Genomic DNA, 20,391 nt, shown 5'->3' with positions numbered 1-20,391 from the left:
GCACATGCACAAATCACATCCATGAACTGGCTTATTACCTGACGTACATACATCATAATATTTACATTAAGTATCTTTCTTTGTACAGTACATAATTCTATTTATGTTTGTTTTTCTTACAAAAGGATCAAGCAAACTCAAAATGCTGTAATCATTCATACCAAAATAACATTTGCATAAAACTTTCTAATAAGAAAGACATTTTACACGGAGCAGGGGAACATTCCTCAGACAACAAAAATTGCCAACAAACACCTTACTGTATGATACCATGAGCTGAATCTTATTTCATAAACATTTTGCCAGTGGGTCACAAGTTCTTCTCATGAAAGTTTGTGCTTTTATCCTTTTTTTTCAACACAAGGTGAAGCAAATATTACTTATTTTGGGCAGACAGCACAAATTATCCTTGAGTCTTATCTTTTCCCGGATAATTGTCACATATTCAGTAGAAGCAATGGTAATAAACGCAGGCTATGCATATATGAGAAATGTTGGTGTTCACTCTTTATACAATGAAGATGTTACATGATGAAGGTGATAGTTAATAAGCCAAGGTTGGCCATGGAAAGCAATCCTACTATTCCCTCCTTAATCCCACCTTGGGCAGCTCATTATGCACATGTTTTGTTTTGTTTTGTTTTGTTTTGTATTTTTGTCATCCCTGTCAAAATACCACAGAACTGCCAAAACATTCGTCTTGATATCCTAAATCACTGTACTCACCACAAACAATGTAAACCTTGGTGAACTATGCAACATACTCATGATACTTATCTCTTGTACATTGTAGCATATCTCTACTTTGCATTTTAAAAATAATTTCACTATACAAACATATACTTTCTGAAAATAGGGGTACATGGATATAGAAAATACAGAGTATTTACACACTATATACACACATAGAAAAAAATCATCGGCTACCATATGATACAAGGGGCCAGTTAGACAATGCTATAGCCACTTCAAAAGGATGAACTCTGTGATGCAAAGACCACAATGTTAGCACAATACACATCACCGACAGAGGAGTCCTGTTAGTGAAATATACTCCCTCAAATAAACATGTGTGGGACTGCATCAAGCATCATGAATGGACATCTATGATGATGCAGCATTCTCACACATTGTAACTGTCTGCCTATATTGTCAAACATTGCACTTTGCACACAGAATTTGGCCATGTCCTCTTTTCCAATGCAAGAGACCACATTATTACAGTTTTTTCCCCCAATTTAGATTTGCATCCACAAATGTTTCATTCTATCACTCAGGAATCTCAAAGCCAGACTAGGAAATGATCTGCCTTTTTAGTTCTTGTTCATCTCCAAATGAGGTAGCACCTATCAAGCATGGTCCAACTGACACCCCAAATCTTTACATCCTATTAACACTACTTAATAGCACCTAGTAGAAGCAGTATAGTGTATTATAATCTACACTGGAGATACAGAGAAAGGTAATTAATGAAAAGTACAACACACATGTCATGATGATGGTGATGGTGGTGATGGTGATGATGACAGTGATGATGGTGATGACAATGATGATGACAAATGAATAATGGTTGTGTGATTGTGATACTTTTGGTGGTGATGAAGGACATAATGTAATGACAATGGTAATGATGATGATGATGATGATGACGATGATGATGATGAAGACAATGATTATGATAATGGTGATGATGATGATGGTGAAGGAGCTCATGCTTCACAGATATAAATCATTACAGAAAATCAACATAGCGAAATGCTTGACACATCTACGGTAGGTATAAACCTCACACTTACATGAAAAGTTGCATGTATGAATGCAAACAGCTCTTTTTTTCCACTATTCATTTTTTTGTTGAAAATATGTCCCATTTTTCAAGAAATGCAGGTCTAAGTTAGAGACACTGTTTCACAGGTAAATGAATTCATCTAATAGACTAATTATTTCTTGTACTGTGTGACATTATGTCTTGACAGGATGTGAACATGATTTGTAGATCATGATTTCTCTGTGAACACTAACCAAGAACAGAAAAAGAAATATAGAATCCACTAATATTCCAGTTACTTTCACAAAACCAAAATAACATTCACACCGAACCTCTCTGGCTGAAATAAATACTAAAGTTGTTTAAAAATAATTCTCTGCACAATACAGTATACATGAAGGTTAAAAAGAAAAGAAGATCTCAACCTACTACTCAATGAGACTGACAAGAAACACATTCACATTCAACTTGGATATATATAGTTGTCTCTATAATCTTGCACTAAGCCCCTGATTCTTGTAGAAGTATCAAAATGAACCTTTATTTAGTATACACAAACAGTGAACGTAAGTGCAGAAATAGATATAACTTGCAAAGAATTCATTCCAGTATCATTCTGTTCCTTACAGCTGTTAAAAGAAGCATGTCCTCTTACTTTTTTTTTTTCAGTGTGTGTGGGAACTATCAGTCCAGCTGTGGAATTGTGCATAATTTTTGACAAAAATAACAAACCTCTTTAGTAGTATATTTATACATATAGATAGATATAGATATAATTTCTTCAAATTCCAATATACTATCATTGTTCTGGCACAGCATGCAAATAAACTTTAACTACAAAATTGCACATTAGTAAATATATGCAAATAACAAAGTAGAACAATTAATCATATTTTTGAAAAAGTCTGCAAAAATACATTCAGTAGAGAAAGTTCTAAGTGTTATGGAATATTTTCTGCATGTTCTTGTCTTTGTTAATTCTTAGGAGGACGATCTCATAGAATTACTCATTCGGACAAGGAGATAATACTTTTAATAATTCTATTCATTTATATGTATATATACAACACATGCCATTTTTTTTTTTCAATGCACTCTAAATAATATATGTGTACACATAAACATAGACATAGAGAAGTTAATTTGTACAGAAGAAAGTCTGTGCCTGTGCTTGCTTTACAGTTTGGATCAACACATTGTTGTGAGTATAAATTTTTAACTGATCAAATCTTGTCAACAAATCTTGTGAGCAATGTGATACAAAGGTCTATAGGTGTTGAAGTATTTGTAAGGAAACTCTACACAACCGATTTACCACTAAGTGTTAGCAAGCACACGTAACACTAAAACGGTTGACCACTCCAGCGACAAACTTGTAAATGATTGGGTGACAGGGAATGGGAGGGTACAGAAGGGGAGCTTAAGGTATATATATGATAGAAAAGGGAGAGGGGATGGTTGATACAGGAATTTAGAGTTTATGAATATGGCTACAAAAAGAGGCAAGTGAGCAAAAAATCTAATTTTCTGAACTTGAAAGAAGTTTCATTGCTGCCATATACACATATCTGTTTCATCTGGGGTCTTGAAGAATCAGTTAATAACAGGGTCTAATAGAACATCACTTCACACTAGAACAGCACACATAGAGCCCTGAGGAGAGCGAGCACTCAATGCGTTAGGGACTGGGCTGGGAGAAGGCAGGGGGAGTGTGAGAGTTTATCAGGTGGTTCTTTGGGGAGGGGGTGGGGGTACCTTCTTGGTCTTCGTTGGTGAGCCCACTGTGCTCAGGCGTGTGGTTTCGCTCCTTTTAGGAGGGGGCGGAGGACGGGATGACTTCTGTGGAGGGGCATTGTTGCTAGCAGGAAATGGGGGTAACCTGAAGGCGGTGGAAGGGGAGGGTGAGGGGGAAGAAGAGGAGCTGATGGAGGAGCCAGGGCTCATGGGTTGGCTGAAAGAGCTGGGACTGAGGGGGCTACCAGGGGGGAGCATATTGTTGACATGCATGGGTTTAGCCATTGGTTTAGGTAATGGCTTTGGGGATGGCTTGGGAGATGAGGGAAGTGGCCTGTCTGAGTGGACTCCAGGCTTGGGGGACATGATTGGCCGTGGAATCTCAGGCCTTGAGTTCATATTCGGTCTTGGAGACATAGGCTTGGGTGACATGGGCGGGGGAATTTTGTTGGCATGAGTTGGCTTTGGTGATGGTGGGGGTTTGTCTCTGACACTAACATGAGGGTGGGAGGGTGGCTGCTGGTGATAAGACTGGTGTTTGGGAGAGTGAGGTTGAGAATAGGCCTGCTGTAGCTGGGAGTGAGGATGTGGCTGGGGCTTAGGTTGGGTCATGGGTTGAGAGTGGGTTTGTTGCACCTGTTGGTGGGCGGTGGGTGGATAGGAGGCCTGGCTCTGGTATTGGTGGTGCTGACTGGATTGTGAGACAGGGCTTTGGTGGTAGTGGGATGTCGGTGGCTGCGAGGACTGAGGATGGGGTGGGGATTGGTTGGACTGGCTGTGGGGTGGGTATTGCTTTTGTGAAAAGTGGGCGGATGCAGTTTGGCGGTTAGCTGGTGGGGGAGGCGCCTGCCTGGGTTTCAGTGCATTGTTTAGTTCATTCAGAAAGACTGGATTGGCTTGCCTCAGATTCTGCCCCGGCTGCATTGACCTCTCTGAAGACGTTTGCCTCTGCATTTGCTGCTGTTCCTGCTGCGATCTATCATAAGAAACTTGTCTTGACATCTGTTGCTGATGTTGTTGCTGCTGCGCCCTATCAACTGACAACTGTCTGTGCATCTGCTGCATCTGCTGCTGTTGCTGCTGCTGATGTGGCAGTTGTTGGTGTGTTCTTTCAAAAGAAACATGCCTCTGAATCTGTTGTTGTCTGTGTTGTTGCTGTTGCTGTAACTGCTCTTGCTGGTGTTGCAACTGGCGCTGCAGCTGCAGCTTTTGATGTTGCAACTCTTGTTGCAACTCTTGCTGCTGTTGCTGCAACTCCATCAGCTTCTGTTGCTTCAGGGCGATGTCCTGGCTCTGCATATTGCTGACGCCACCTGTGTACGTTATGGGTCGGCCATAGACCAACCCATCCTGCTGGGCCCGGGTTGCGGTGACGGTGTGAGTGTAGGGGTGGTAGTCTTTGGCCTGGGTATGTGCCCCTAGCTGCTGTGGATAGGAGGGATGGGAGTCAGTGGTTGAGGGAGTCTGTGCCATGCTTTGGGTGAAGAAGGAGAGGGGTGGAGGGCTGGGGGAGCGGGAGGCGTGCTGAGGTGCCAGGCTATCATGCGGCGAGAGGCATGCAGAGTGGTTAAGAATGGGTTTAGAAGCAGATGGTTTAGGAGAGGGCAGATGCTGGAGGGGTGAGGATGGGGGTGAGGAGTAGTCATGCTCGGACTCGTAGTCCGGACTGCTGTCTGGAATCTTTTCCTCCAGATCTTCCTTGAATTGAACCCGTTTAACACATGCACTAGCAAGGCTCCCCCCTCGCTGCCTTCCTGACATGATTCCCTGTGTGCGCGAGCCAAGCTGAGTGTCCGAACTCCGCCGCATGCTGGAACGCATTGGCGCCTGGCACTGCCAGATGGGCTCGTCCGTCACTGTGGTCGACGATGTTGTCGAGCAGGAGGATGTCGTCACAGGCGACGTCGAGCTGGAGTCGGACACTGTCACTGAGACTGCATTATTATGCAAAGCAACTACCTGCACCCGTGTTATAGCATGGCTGTTATTGCTGTTATCAGTGTGTGAGGACTGAGGAGAGGATGCATCTAATGGCAACCTAGAACTACTTGCCTGCTGCGTAGGAGGAGGAGGTTGAGGGGTTACAGGGTTGTTGGGAGGCTGGCCCGTGATCTCGTTCTCGAGATCCAGCAGTGCCTTCTGCACGTCGGAGTCATCCACGGTGTGGCCAGAGCTGGCCTTGGTCTGGCTGCTCAGGAGAGGACGGTTGTCAAGAGGTTCCTGAAACAGTCGGGAAAGTGTGGAGGGGGAAAAAAGTGACATCCCAGTAAATCTCATATCACTTGAGCATTGAACAAACATTTACATAGTAATCATTTTGTAATTCCACACACAGCCACCTGTATTTACCACTTGAACACAGTGATGTACACTCAAAGCAATATATACATGTATAAACCATGCATGATACACTTAATAAATATTCTGCTACAAGCAATGTCATGCAAATATCCCAGTCAATTTCAGTGGCAGTGTTGGTGTAAAATTCTTCATAATCAAGCTCAGCACAGCTTTCATCGACATATCTTCACTATCAGAACCCATATTTTGAGAAAGGTTTACATGCAACATTACAGGAGAATCTAACAGAATGAAAGATTGCAGAGAATCACACAAATATCAGAGATCTGACCAGGTACAATGTAAATGTTGGTAAACCAACTATCTCAAACTGGAGTTTTGAAAAACTTGTCTTTGTCAAGTGACTGAAAGTATGATGTGCTATTACTCATTTCCTTTCACTCACTTCCATTCATTTCATTTCTCAAAATAAAATATTCATCCTCATTCCACTTGAGATATATCATGAAGGTTCTATGGTAATATATGTTATGAAAGACAGAAAAAGTTGAATATATATTTGAGCAATATCACTTGTAGTCATCTTTGAGAAGTAAAAAAGAGACTGTGGCTATAAATGGACATGAAAGAAAAAGATATAAAGATATAAAAATACACATGTAGAAATACATTTCTCATGAGGTCAAAAATCTGTGCCTGAATAGAAGTCTCAACAGAACAGCATATCAGCATAAAAATTAAAATATATTCACAATTGTTCTTTTACAATTGTACTTTGTTTCCTCAAACCTTCACTAATCTCTATCTCTGCCTTTATAAATTTCTAAATTAGCTTCCCATAGCTCCACATATTTCTTTTACATCTTTCCTGTGAAATAACAGACAGAGTTCTTCCATTACATTCTTGGGTAATCCTGTAGATGAGCTGGAATCTTACTTGAAATTTCATGCCATCATCTGAGGAATGGAGATTTTGCATTGTCCTGCACTGTGATTGCTTCATTTGAATTTACATTTTGAGCAGTGAAGGACAGAATATTTGTATTGATGTTTTCTCTTGCAAACTCAAGCGAGATAGGTATTTATGAAGTAGCTCTTCTTCTATCCTTTGCATTGACAATGTGTACATCCAATGCCCACATCTGGCACTGGTGTACATAGCACATGTTCAAAGGTTGTCAAGGGGTTTTGATTTTAGCCTACGGAAAAGATTAAACTGGGTTCTGGAGTCGTCATAGTGAATTCTACCCTTGCAATTGAGACAAGTTTATGCAGAGCAAGCCTCATAGATTTATAAAACCATCTACTTAGCAGCATCCAATGGATGTACAGAGTATTCACTTCATGCACTTCCATGAAATGCAATGCTATCATAGCACTGTGATTTGCAGCTGAGCACCACACATTAGAGTCTGGAAGCCAGACTAACCTCGTTCAGGATTTTGCCGGAAGGGAGGGAAGATGAACGAGTGCTGTAGCGATCCTAAACAATGACAGACACATGACAGGTCAAGACAGCATGCAGGAGAACAAACATTACATATGACCTGTGCCAAATAAAAACATCACATTGAATAGGCATATGTTGAAAAAAAAAATTATATATAAACATGAATACATATACATATATGCAAAAGTTACTACAAAGAGGTTCTGCTGTAACTAGGCCATATCAGTTGTGCTGTCCGAGATACCTGCAGATTCTTTTGTTTTGATCATAGTATCAAAAATTGTATTTGAACAATATCAAGTCTAATGGCTGCAAAACTGATTCTTTTTTTTTTCAAACATATCATATTTGGTGGTAGCTCTTGGTTAAAAAGTTGCTGTGCAGATTTTGAATACTCCAAAATGAGTAAAAAATACATCATGAATAATTACTCCATGGAAATTGGTTTCGTAGTACACACTCATGAGCAGATCCCTAACCCCTCCTGTATACAATACCACACATCCATCATTACCACCCACTATGATAATGTATCACATCTTTAGAAGATTGCAAAGGACTGAAGGATTGATTACATCTCACTTGTCAGTGCCAATATGACTTCTCCGTATTTCATCAGAACCACTTTTAAAATCAAAGAAACTTGGACTGAATAAAACAACAAATTAAAAGAAAAATACATATCTTGCATGAATAAGCAATACTTGCGCAACGTACGAACATTGATGCAGTCACAACTTTGAACTGAAAAAGCACAAGGACATTTTACAATGAAACAACTAAGTCTCACATAAATTTGCATAATAGTTGTCACACTTATGCAAATGGAGGTTGAACTAAACATGTCCAATAATGATAATGAAGTCATGCTCTTAAGGTCCAACAATGAAAGCTTGAAATAAAGATTTTATGGCCCACAAACAGATGTCTTTTAACAATATGTTGCATGACTTCCCTATATCACAAAGTCATTTTCATATGACATGCAGACTGATTCCAAACCAACACCCAGCATGCAGCACAAAATAAAAAGACAAAAGAACTGATGCTAAATCTACTAAAGCATAGTCAATCACATGGTAAGGTATTGATACAATGCACCCAGCCTAACAATGAGTAAACCCTACACAGTTGGTTCTTACATTTAGCTCACTATGTTATTTGTTGTTGGTGTTTTTTTTCCAGCTTATTTCTTTTGTCCAGCTTATTCATATCATCATTCAATAAGCCACAAGTTTCCTAAAAGAATTAACTTCCTACCTTTTTCAACTACTCAGTCATAAATGTACAGGACTCTTGCTTAGAGCAGTATTTCCTGCACATGACTGATATAAGCTCTCTCATTTCTCTGCTGAATGTCCAAAAAGTAATACTGCATATATTTTCAAACAGAACCTGGACTTTCCTATTCTTTAGTTGTTGTTTTTTTTTTCTTTCTAGAAGTGACACAGAAGCATTTCAGACTCGCTAGTATCACATAACTGCATATTTCGCTGAATGATGTATGAGTTTCTTTGCATTCCTATAACTGATTGATATCTGAGGAGAAGGAGGAGGTTGGTTGCCATAGTTACTCTGTGCAAGGCATGATGGGTCTCTGCCTCTTGGCCTCTCTTCCAGGCATTAGAAAACATATTTCCCATGCTGCTCTTGCGGTACTGAGCCGTCATGTGGGGCAGGACCAGCGGCGCAGCATTCATGTTGGCCGTGATGCTGTTGCTGGGACTAGATCCTGACATAGAATAGAATGACCACAAAAAAAAAAAATCTTTCAGTTAAAAATGACAAATCCCAAATAGAATTACCCAAATGAATGTATATATTATGTTACTTTTAAATCTTCCATCCCTGACATAAGACCTACTCTTTGTGTCAGGATAGAGCTAGGAGTCACTTTAACACCATCATTTTATGTTCACCTTCTTATAGCTGAGAAAAACATCTCTATTCTCTAGACATTTTATGAAGATCTTTCCTGAGGGAAATGTTCCAACATCAATTTATGACTAGATGCAACACAAAATCAATAAGTTTCATGGAAAATTGAAAAAAAGGCAAACTTTTATATGCCACACACGAACATTCTGGTTATTGGCATCATAACCAGCAATGGTTCTGAATATTTTCAACTTTTCAGCTTCACTGTATGTGATGAACATGGTGATGTGATGAACATGAATATCTATCAGGAGTAAGATATTACTAATTTAAGATAATTACTAACTTGAATAGATTCTAGACACACTGTGCATAAATGACAGAGCACTTTCATATCTTAATTTCTTTAACAATATTGCTTTATGTCTGTTTCTTTGAAACAAATGAAAAAGTTTTATACCATGTGTTGTGGGAAGACTGCCAGAGCTCTGGGAGCTAGAGCTAGACTGCATGCTGGAGAGTGAAGCCGTGTCAGTCAGGCTACTGGACTGAGACATGCTCTCTGCACTGGAGGCATACTCCGTCATCTCACGCTGCGTGTCGTTGAAGTTATCCAGCAAGATGTTGTTGTACTGTGGAAGAATTGAGGATTGGGACAAAACTTTATTATTGGATAATGTCCATTGTAGAGTCTTTCTGTTCAGATGTACAATATGTATGAAACCTCACTTACAAGAGATAAACCTTACCAAAGGAACACAAACATGGCTCCAAGAAATATATACATATGCTTGAAAAATACCATTAGAAATGAAAATGTTTGCTGTTATAATTAGATTAATTTGTTCAGCTTTGTGGAATGACATTTTCAGAGTGCCATATCCTGAGACTGTCAGTGATCATCTCCCATGAGAATCTATATATTCACCATACTTTAATACCACTGACTAAACAACAGGGTGAAATCTAATGTACCCTTGATTTCACTGATCTTGGTCATAACTATCACATTTACTTCTGGTAAGATATGGAAATCTAGTGAAAATGGATACTTCAAAAGTTCACATGATTGATTCACTTCACTGGCTTGCCTGATCAATAACTTTAAGAAGATATGACAATAGGTGAACTTTGCCTGTCCTTCTCTCATCTGTTCCTTGCAGTACTTCTTTAACAGCAAAACAGAGACTAATGACACTAATTTGAAGAAGCACGGAGAGCTCACCTTTGCTAATCTGATGCCAGCGATCCATCTCTGGCAAGTTCTGTAGTCTTCTGCACACAAGTACTTGATGTACTTGGACTTCTGCTGGATTTGAGGGTGCTGGAGAAAGGGAAAAGTAAAGCAATTGAGAACTCTTTCTTTTTCAAGCTATGAAAAGCTACACTACGTATATTTGGTCAACAGTGTGGTATGGAAATTTATAATTCAGTTGTAATTTAGCTGCATCAATATTGTGAATTCAAATCCAAAGAAACACCTCACAAATTTAAATGCATTAATTTTCTGTTCTTATAAACATAGTGGTAGCTGTGTTGTAATATCATTAGTTTCACATTTGCTGGTTTCGCATAGGCAGGTATAAGTACCAACTGGCGCATGGTCTGAGAAATATAATTGATTGCAATGTGTACATTTTTCTTAAATAGAGACATCTTTGGTTTCTTGAAGAAATATTAGCTCTGTGATTCATTTTTAACATACTTTGGATCTTGCGTGAAATAAACTCATTAAATTTCCGTCAACTTCTTTTCATGTAAGAATATTCAATCCTTCATAAGGGATACTTTTGGCAGAACAAGTATTACAACACTATCAAGTCTTTCAAACTGCATTAAGATTATGCTGTCTTGCCTAATTACACACTCGGGGTTGACAGGATGTGGGTTAGGATTTATTGGCTTAGGATAAGGATTAGGGTGCAACTTTAGGATTAGAGATTGAGACTTTGTTCAGATTTTTGGGTATGAATTTGGATCAACTTCTTTTCAATTTGTGCAACGCCTGAAATTCAAAGTACATAGATCAGCTCACAACCATCAGCATTATTCTAGTGCTGACTGAACCCAAAGAGTTAAAGGATAGTATCAAGAAATTAAGGCTACAGTGATAGGCTTATTTTGATATAGAAGATAAAAAAGTAACCGCTTCAATAATGGCCTGCTAACAAATTCCTTTTCTTCACTCTGAGAAAAAGAAAGAGGTATATGCAAATCAATGAGATCGTCTATGCACTGTCATATGCCCTTATCAGCAGGAATCAACAACATATGTAATGTATGATGCTTGCTTGTTAACTTGAAAATGGCAAACCAGTGTATGCCTGTATATATGAACAAGACAAAGCGAAGACTTTCTTTCTCAATGAATTCTGCAAATTTCCTCATGAGCATCTCTCACCTTTATCGCAAAGCAGTGGTCGGTTGGCGCCTTGTACTTCTTTTTCCAGCCCACACCGTTGTAGACACAGACGTGTTCAAATTGTACAAGACATACAATATCTTTGGATGACTGTGTGGGAGAAGAACACACAAGAAGCTGATCAGAAGGCACAAACACTGGGCAGAGGAATGTGACATTTACACAAGAATGGTTATCACCAGACATTCAAAGGCAATATTACCATGCATCTTTGCTCAGAGCTTCTGTGGTGATTGCCATTTTCAAGCCAATCTTTCCATTCTCCAGAAATGTCATCTCTGAAATGACACTAAGCTCTTTAAATGCCCGTTTCATGGCAGATCAAACTGATTCTAGATTTTGCAGAATTTCAGAGGTATAGCAACATATTCTTCTTTCCATTTTTCTAATATTCCAATCTTCCTTCCTTCCTATTGTGATCCAATTTTTTCAAGTGCATGCTACATCATAGCCATGAATCCATTTTTGAGATATGCATGCTGTATGATTCAATGTTTAAAGAGAGTGAGGGAAATTCTGATTTGCAACTGCTAACCTGTTGGCCTGAGTAGATCTATTATGATTTTCACTATGATCAGGTATTATCTTATTCTGTCTATCTTTGACATCTAAAATACATATATTGTGCCTGTATAATTGTGCTCTACATTATCATTTTTTTTTTGGTGGCTTCATAATCAAATCATGCTTCTACTGTGACTTATTACAAACATCACATAAACAGCAATGCATTTAATTTCTTTTTTTTTATCTTTCTTGACTTCGTCTTTCTTGATTTTGTAAAAGCTCTCTTTCCTTTCTTTTTTTTTTGTTGTTTGTCTTATTTCAAAGTAAGCACATAATACACACTGAGGGTTAATTTTGTACTTACCTTTGATTTCCCCTTCGGACAGTAATAGAGGCCAGACCCACGCAGCACAAAGTAGTGCTTCTTCCATGACTTCTTGCCCTCTTGTTTGAGGTAGAGGGGGCCCTCTATCTCAGGGATGCGGTTGCCAGCGTTGAAGAATTCTTCAATGAGCGACTGCTTGGACTTCTCAGCAAACTGCGTTGCCACCTCAGATGCATGCTGGGACAGGAGAAAATTCTGTAGGAAAGGGGAGAAGGGAGCATGAGTGTTTTTTTTTAAAAATCTCATATCCATTTATTCCTTTTTTTGTTTCTATGTTCTTAGTTATGCTTCAAAGTGATATTTCAAAATTGGCCACTACAAAACATGGGTATGTTCAAACTCTAGCATAATATTAACTACGGGCAGTATGTCATCTTTTATATATCCTCCACAGTCACCACAGTTCTACTCAAGGTGAGATATACATCCAGTTTTAAACATAGACTACAATCACCAAATATCAGCATATGCATATACTCATCATTCCTTTTCTTTTTCTTTTTTTTTCTTTTTTTTTTACTTTCTGTGAAGATCTGATGCATCTTCAGTGCACTTCAAATTTAGGTTTCTCAGTCAGGTAGATATAACTTGGGATCTAAATCACATGCCTACTCTCTACGCTGCCATTCCATTCAGAATATGTTCAGCAATATGTCAATTTGAGCCACAAGATATTTGCAAATGAGCACCAACACCTGCAAGTGCCACTCACTAAACATCATTTATCATAATGTGCTTACTGCAGTACATGTACTGTTCTAATGGAAGCTAAGGCGATAAAAAGTGGTCTCTTGTTATTAGGAACACTTCTACCAGGAAAATTTTTTAATGCAGTTTATTTTTTACTGGTCCCTAAAGATTGCAACGTCCTCTCTACAATTGTCCTCTTTTGAGGGGTAGGAGGACAAAAGGGGGCAGGGCAACAACAGTGAAGTATTCGACAAGACTAATGCCACATTGTATAGGAACAAACAATTTGGGTGGAACCATTGACCTTGCATTACATATGAAAGGAGAAACTGGCAACAGTGTTTACAGAGGAGCTTTATTAATTTCTCTCTCACCTGAGGATTCTTGAAGATAGCATACTTGTCTCTCCTCTCCTTGAATAGAATCCTGTTTGTAGTCTCTCTCTTCCAGTTCAACATCACATCTGTCACAAGGTGCTCATGGTCTTCTAGCGCCCTCTCTGGGTGAGGAATGAAGATGATTCAAGGTAAGTAACAAACACAGCTACATCAAATATTCTGAAAATTATCACCGTAAATTGGAAATGTGAAACAATTTTGTTTGGATAGAGGAGGTGGAAAGTGATTGAGCAATAACTTTGTTGTTAGTGGGGATTTAATTTTTCTTAAAGGCTGATACTAGCTTGACTTTCTCATATCAGGTAATCTGCCTTTCAAGAAAGGTGTACAGTTCTGGTCGAGGTGAGGATTTAGCTTTTAACATTTTACAAGATATTCACAAATCACTCTATGAGATGTCAAAGAGCATGCAATCTTAAGGGGTATCAAAAGTTTGTCAGATGAAAATCGGTTTTGAAATGGCTGAAATATCCAAAAACAAGGTGAAACAAAGAGATCCTAATAAAAGGCGTGGCCTGTCGCCTTTTATCATCATCACTTTTTTTTTGATATCTCGGCCATTTGAAAACCAATTTTCATCAGATAAACATTGAATCCTTCTTAAAATTACATGTTCTTTCATATTTCAGACGAGGTTTCTCATTATATCACTTAGGAATGTTCAAAACATGAATCTTCACCTCTACCAGTACTGTACAGTCCCTTTAATCTTTATCAATCACACAGTGACACTTACCTCTACAACTTCTGATGTAGGTCTGTGCTTACAGGAGGTCACTTTTGCTCCCTTTGCTATACTTGGGCAACACACAATATTCAACATGTGGGGCTGAGCTCCATAATTTTTTAATTTAAATCTGCATCATGCTGTCTATGCAGCGCATGGTTTCAGTGGAAGAAAATGATACATATAGTGGCAATGTATCACAATGGGTACACTTGAAATTGGTTTGGATGGATACCACAGTTTGCAAAGAGAACAGAGCCAGAGAAGCGTAGGATTCATTGTGATCTGTTTCTGCAATATATCTTATCTTCTCAACCTAGTAAGCATGACTGTCATCTGGTATAATGATGAAGAGGTTTCTATCATCCTTCCTCACCCATGAACAACTCTGGGATCTGTTCAATGATGGCCCAGTCAGGTCTCTCATCCAGGTGGTTCTTCTCAACCAGCATGTGACAAACCTGACGCGCCCGCATCGTCTCATCCACGAACATCGTCTTCGAGCTTCCATCCTCCATATACACTCTGACAATTAGCTGTGATGGGGAATGGGGAAGGGGGAGGGATAGATTTATGGCATGTCACATACAGTTCTAGGGTGTGACTGAGAGATTATCCCTGTAATGATGATGACTGTTTTAGACACTGTTTTCTGATTGAAAATACATGTCATTTGCTACAGCTTTGCCTAGTTGTATAGGTACAGGCATAAATAGATGTGATGTGGCTGTGCTTAACTACTGCACCGCATAGCTCCTTTGCAGGCAAAGGCAAGAACTGATGTCTGATCATTTTTTTTTTCTTTTGTTTGAGGAATACTACACTGCAAGGCAACTAAACAATGATAACTTGTAAAAAATGACAAGCCAATGACACATGAAAGAAATCTTCCTTGTGTTTCTGCACATCTCAGGATTAGCCCTCTGGTGGTGAAATCAAACAAATATGCAAAAACATTCCAAAAGCCATTACAAGCCACACATTTAACCCTTTCTTGTCTAAATACCACTCACAGTAACTATCCTAATTAGTTTACAAATACAATCATATGAAGAATCAGCAGTCAGTGGATTAAAGGGGAAGTCCAGACGATTATAAGCCATTTCCCATGTACAGAACAATATTTCATGAACCTATTACCCTTTTCCTGACGAGAAAAGACCATCAGATACATTTACTATGATTTTTTTTTATAAATAAGGTAATTGTTCATGTTCGAATCCGTCGCGAGCAGCCCTTCGTACTATCTGTCCCAGTATGCATTGCGCGTGACTTCACAGACTCACTTTCCTCAGCAGAGCACCGCGAGCGCAGCCCAGCTACGCATCGATCTCTCATTGCACTGCTGACTGCGGCGCGGTATCAGCATGCCTGCCGAGGTCTGCCTAGTTGGCGCTACCGCAGGAGTTCGTACACTGTTTTAGGAGTGCTGTTGCCAAATGCTGTATTTCTTTATTCAAATGATCTTCGGTATATAGCTATATAAAATCCCTCAAAGATTAATGTAAAATAGTTGCAATGTTATAACATTTTCATTTTATTGAAATATTATATGTATTGTAATACTGCCATACTTATTAGTGTCCACCCCATCACTTACAATTCAATGGCTATTGTTGTCATCAGAGTGATCAGGCATACATTTACATACCATCTGCTGCTGCCAGATGCTATCACACTCCGCGATAGTTTTTTTTTGACTTCTGAGTGTAAAAAATCTCAAATCAGTCTGTCAATTTCAGAATTATTGCCTCTCTTGTTGTCCGAGACAGTTGAGTATGTCTGACGGTGGTAAATTACGACAGTATAACTTGAACCGCGGAAGAAACGCCAGCGCCAGCTTCATCATAGTACCGCCGCCGCCGGTAACTGCGACCAGCAGCCCCATACACATAGCGTAATGGGACTTGGAGAGCTACACTGAATTATTGACGGCCAGCACAGGCGCACACACAAAGAGACATCTCTGTGCACGCATCTCCAGTTATGCGTGCGCTGGCCGTCAATTCAGTGTAGATCTCCCAGGTTCCTCTCAACCGAGTCACATGAAGTCATTAATTCGAACAGAAAGGGACTATCGGCAGAACCAAACGTTGCCCGAAGCCTGTTGTCAATACTTAAACTTCACTGGTAAGCCTTCAAATTAAAGAAATTTTTCAATTTCAATTTGATATTCATCCGCGATACAACCTTATCATGATCCTCAATGCTACAGTGCGCAGCCCCATTACGCTTTGTGTACGGGGCTGCTGGTTGCAGTTACGCCACCGATCATGATGGGGAGTATGACAAGGCTGCATCGAGTAGTATTTGTAAGTTTTGACGACAAACTTGTCAATTAATATATTGGAGAGCCATCTTGCACACCTTTACCGCTCATTTTCTGGGTTCAGAATGGCAAAAAACTCTTCTTCTGGCCATCGCCCAGTTTATTAGAACACCAAAATGCTTCACACATCAGCATTTTCGAAGTGAAGCAATAGATCAGGTCGCATGCATCCGCTGCGTGGCCAGAACCACGCGGAACGCTACCGCTTGCTCGGCCCGTATCGCCATTGCTCAAGCAGGGCTCCCCGAGCCAGCTGATGCTCCAAACAAAAAGGCAATGTGGGGCTAATACGTCACGCCGTCACGTGATCTTTCTCGCTGGCGTACAGAAATTGAACAGTTACGATTCAAAATTAGTGGTGCTAAAAAATCGATTGTGACGAGTTGGGAGGGTATTTTTCAATGAAACTTAGTCATTGTGGTCCTTGATTTATGTAGATTATGGTGAAATTTATTCAAAATCGTCCAGACTTCTCCTTAAAACATCTGTAGTTCTCGCTGTAGCATATTCTCACCTTCTGAACTCTAGCCTTCTTTAACTTTTCCAGGGCAATCTTGATTTTCTCCGACTTGAGCTTGGCTACCTTCTCCTCCTCAGACAGGTTAGGATCTTGCTGGAGCTGTGACTCTAGGTCCTTCAGCTTTACTCTTACACTCTGGGTCAACTGGTCCTGTATGTGACAGTTAAGGATGGAAATATAAGTTAATGTGTGTGTGATAGATATAATGATGGCTATATTATTTAATGTTTAGATGGATAAATAGATATATAGATAACTTGATTGATGGATAAAAAGATAGATTGATAGGTAGATGCATAGAAAGATAGATTGATAGGCAGATAGATAGATTGATAAAGCAAAGACAGACAGACCAGAAAAAAAGAGCACAGAAAAGAATGAGAAGAAGAAATGGATGAGAATGAGGACAGGGGAGGAAAAAGATCAGTAAAGAGAAGAGAATGGATGAGGTTGTTCTCTTTCACATATCTCAAGTTTTTTAATAACCAGGTCAAGTATACAAATATGACTGTTTCAGTAATGGGTTAAAAAAAGTTAATTTTGTAATACTGGATAAAAACTACCAGTAGGTTTCACTGTTTGAGTACCTCTCATCATACAGTTTGCTTTTCTATGGTAATCTATTGCCTGAACAGAATTATAAGAATATCTGGCATCATACATTTTTGTAGGAATAAGCTTATAAATTACAAATACTGACTTGTACAATTGTTCTTGGCCAGTGATATACATTCATCTGTATTTCGGACAGATCTGTGCTCTGCAAACATGATATTTCACTATTTGATAAAAGTCATCAATGTTTTTTCTCTCTTCATGAATCACAAGAGTTTGATCATACTGTATAAGGGCTGAAAGCATTCATGTATTATAATCAAGAAGGTTACAAAGAGCAATTAGGAAAATAATTGCGTGTAACATACATCTCAGTAGGTGCTAATAATACCTAATCAGGGAGACATTTATATGCTCTTATTAGGTCATGATAGGTATAAAGTTTATCCTGAAGAGTCAGAGAGACTGAGCAGCCCATGCACTGTATCCATCAGGCCAGATGTCTTTCATAGGCCATCATCAATGCACAAGCAGACACTGTAAGCAGATGCTTTTATGCTGTTTGGAATCTCTTTGTGAATGATCACACCACAATAAACTTGCCATGGTTGCACACCACACTCCAAGTATGATATATGTCACTTACTTATAAATCATTCTTGTAATTACATGTTACCTACTGGCTAAATTTTCAAAATATACACGGTCTGCCCCCAAATTAATATTTGGAAGCAGTGACTGTACAGGGTTCCCAGTAATGTTCATGTCAAACATGCTCAATGTGTTATGTATTTCTCTCTGTCATTTACTGGTGAACATTTCTTTGTCACAGGGGAATGAGTGTGAATCCAGGCACTCATTTTAATATCACAGCAGACCACATGATCAAATATTTCACTACATTTCTTCTACAGATTGAGGTTGTTTGAAAAAGACTTGAACTTTACTCTCATAGTATTCCCTTCTGAATTTTGATTATCTTTGATTTAACCTTTGTCATTGTTGATAAACTACTTAAGACTGTTTCCATTTAATATATTGTCACAATTGATTTATGATCAAAAAGTCTTAAAGAGATGAGGAGTTAATTATGCAAAAGACTTTGTGTTTGCAACATGAACATTTGTAATATTGTGTGCTTTACAAGTACTGACACAGCATTCTGCACGTCAAACCTTCATGAAAAATAAAAAATAATCATTAAGTAAGTTTCCTCTGAATCTTATTCTAACGCTGGGAATGATAAAGACATTGCACTTCACAATATTTGTCGCACACTCGGATTAAAAATCTAAGTTTAAGAATATTTCTGAAGTGACAAGGCTAAATGTGTTGCAATATGAGCATATTACTGATCATGAACTGCTGCTGAAACCAATTTTTCTCAGATATTAATGTTTTAGAGCTAACTTGTCATTACAAAAGACTGCCTGTTATATTACACTTGATTTAAATATAGTTTATCTGTCTACATTCTCAATAGAATAGCTAGAATTTCATAACGTGATAAAGAACATATATGTAAATAGACATATATGCAGTAGCGTAGTAATACATTTTGCTATTTCATTCTCCATTTAGAGTTGTGTACAAAAAATTCACTTGCATAGCTACCCTTTAAACATAAGGCAAATGTGTGAGCTTCTCTCTCCCTATTCCTATCCATGATGCTGTGTAAGTCGGCTCATTACTTATTATCATATGCATAGAAGATCCGCTCGCTATACCTGCTACATGGGACTTTTTCTCCATTAAGAAACCATATGATCAGGAATTTCTTGGCCCATGATGTTACACCATAAAACAGGGGGAATGTGTTGATGCTGCTACCATCAGCTTTCAGCAGTGAGTCACAGTCATAAATATGCTAAGCAGGCATGATAATTTCCTACTCCATACTCACTGCTACAATCCTGCTACTAAGGCCAGAAAACCTTGCCTAATTGACATCTTAGTGTTTAAAATTATGACCAGTCAGCCACAACAACAAAACGTACAGTCTGCCTTCAAGGCTCACAGAGAGTTTATTACTTTCTTGACCTTTACAAACATGCCAAGTACTTTTTAATTCGTACTTGAAAGCAGGAATTCCTCTAGATGCTTCTTACAGCTTCCATCAGTGAATCCTTTCTCTTATTCTAAATGTATAATTAATTACTACATAGTGTCAACAGGGTATTTATCTTACTTGTGCATGGAATATTTTCTGTTTCTTGAAATATTAACCTAAGGTATATTGATCTTGACTTGTGGTTACAATGTTTTCTTTTTCTGTTTCTCCTGGTGATTACTAGCAAATGCGAATCAGCATTTGGCATTTTGACCGTGCCTGGTAACCATCATTTGGTGTGACAACTATTAGCTCTTCTGGGCTTGTGCCGAAAGGGTGGGTTGGGTGGTGGCGCGTCGCGTTAATGGGAACACCACCCTTTGACAAAGCCCCCTCCCCCCCTTTTTGCCGAAAGGATGCGTTGGTACTTTTTCTCATGTAATATGAAAAGACGAGTTTGATTTTATATTTAACTTTCAAACAACCATTTCAAAGAGGCTATCGTCTGGATTGGTTTACACTCTATTACCACTTGGTCTACAGCCAGTTGGTCTAATAGACTGTTTAATATCAGTTGGTCTAATAACCAGTTGGTCTAGTCATCATTTCGTCTAATTACTGTTTGGTCTAATTGTTATTTGGTTTAATTACTATTTGGTCTACAGTCAATTCGTCTA

The 20,391-nt window shown here is 38.9% G+C and overlaps 1 protein-coding gene across 1 annotated transcript in view; it reads right to left on the bottom strand.

The window, feature by feature from the left end:
* Positions 1 to 3,490: 3,490 nt before the first annotated feature.
* The window catches only part of LOC139728552 (uncharacterized), a 136,831-nt gene continuing 119,930 nt past the window's right edge, over positions 3,491 to 20,391 (bottom strand). The window contains exons 5-14 of the mRNA XM_071639489.1: positions 17,104 to 17,259; positions 14,637 to 14,796; positions 13,510 to 13,634; positions 12,425 to 12,640; positions 11,533 to 11,643; positions 10,357 to 10,455; positions 9,592 to 9,763; positions 8,828 to 8,985; positions 7,233 to 7,286; positions 3,491 to 5,722 (exon numbers count right to left, since the gene is read on the bottom strand). Coding sequence (XP_071495590.1) covers positions 3,491 to 5,722; positions 7,233 to 7,286; positions 8,828 to 8,985; positions 9,592 to 9,763; positions 10,357 to 10,455; positions 11,533 to 11,643; positions 12,425 to 12,640; positions 13,510 to 13,634; positions 14,637 to 14,796; positions 17,104 to 17,259 — 3,483 coding nt within the window. The remainder of the gene's footprint in view (positions 5,723 to 7,232; positions 7,287 to 8,827; positions 8,986 to 9,591; positions 9,764 to 10,356; positions 10,456 to 11,532; positions 11,644 to 12,424; positions 12,641 to 13,509; positions 13,635 to 14,636; positions 14,797 to 17,103; positions 17,260 to 20,391) is intronic.

Source organism: Diadema antillarum, unplaced genomic scaffold (assembly GCF_040938485.1).
Source record: "Diadema antillarum isolate AM-2024a unplaced genomic scaffold, OU_Dant_1.0 seq00000183_RagTag, whole genome shotgun sequence".
Lineage (NCBI taxonomy): Eukaryota > Metazoa > Echinodermata > Echinoidea > Diadematoida > Diadematidae > Diadema > Diadema antillarum.
This window is presented reverse-complemented; position numbering and strand designations above follow the sequence as displayed.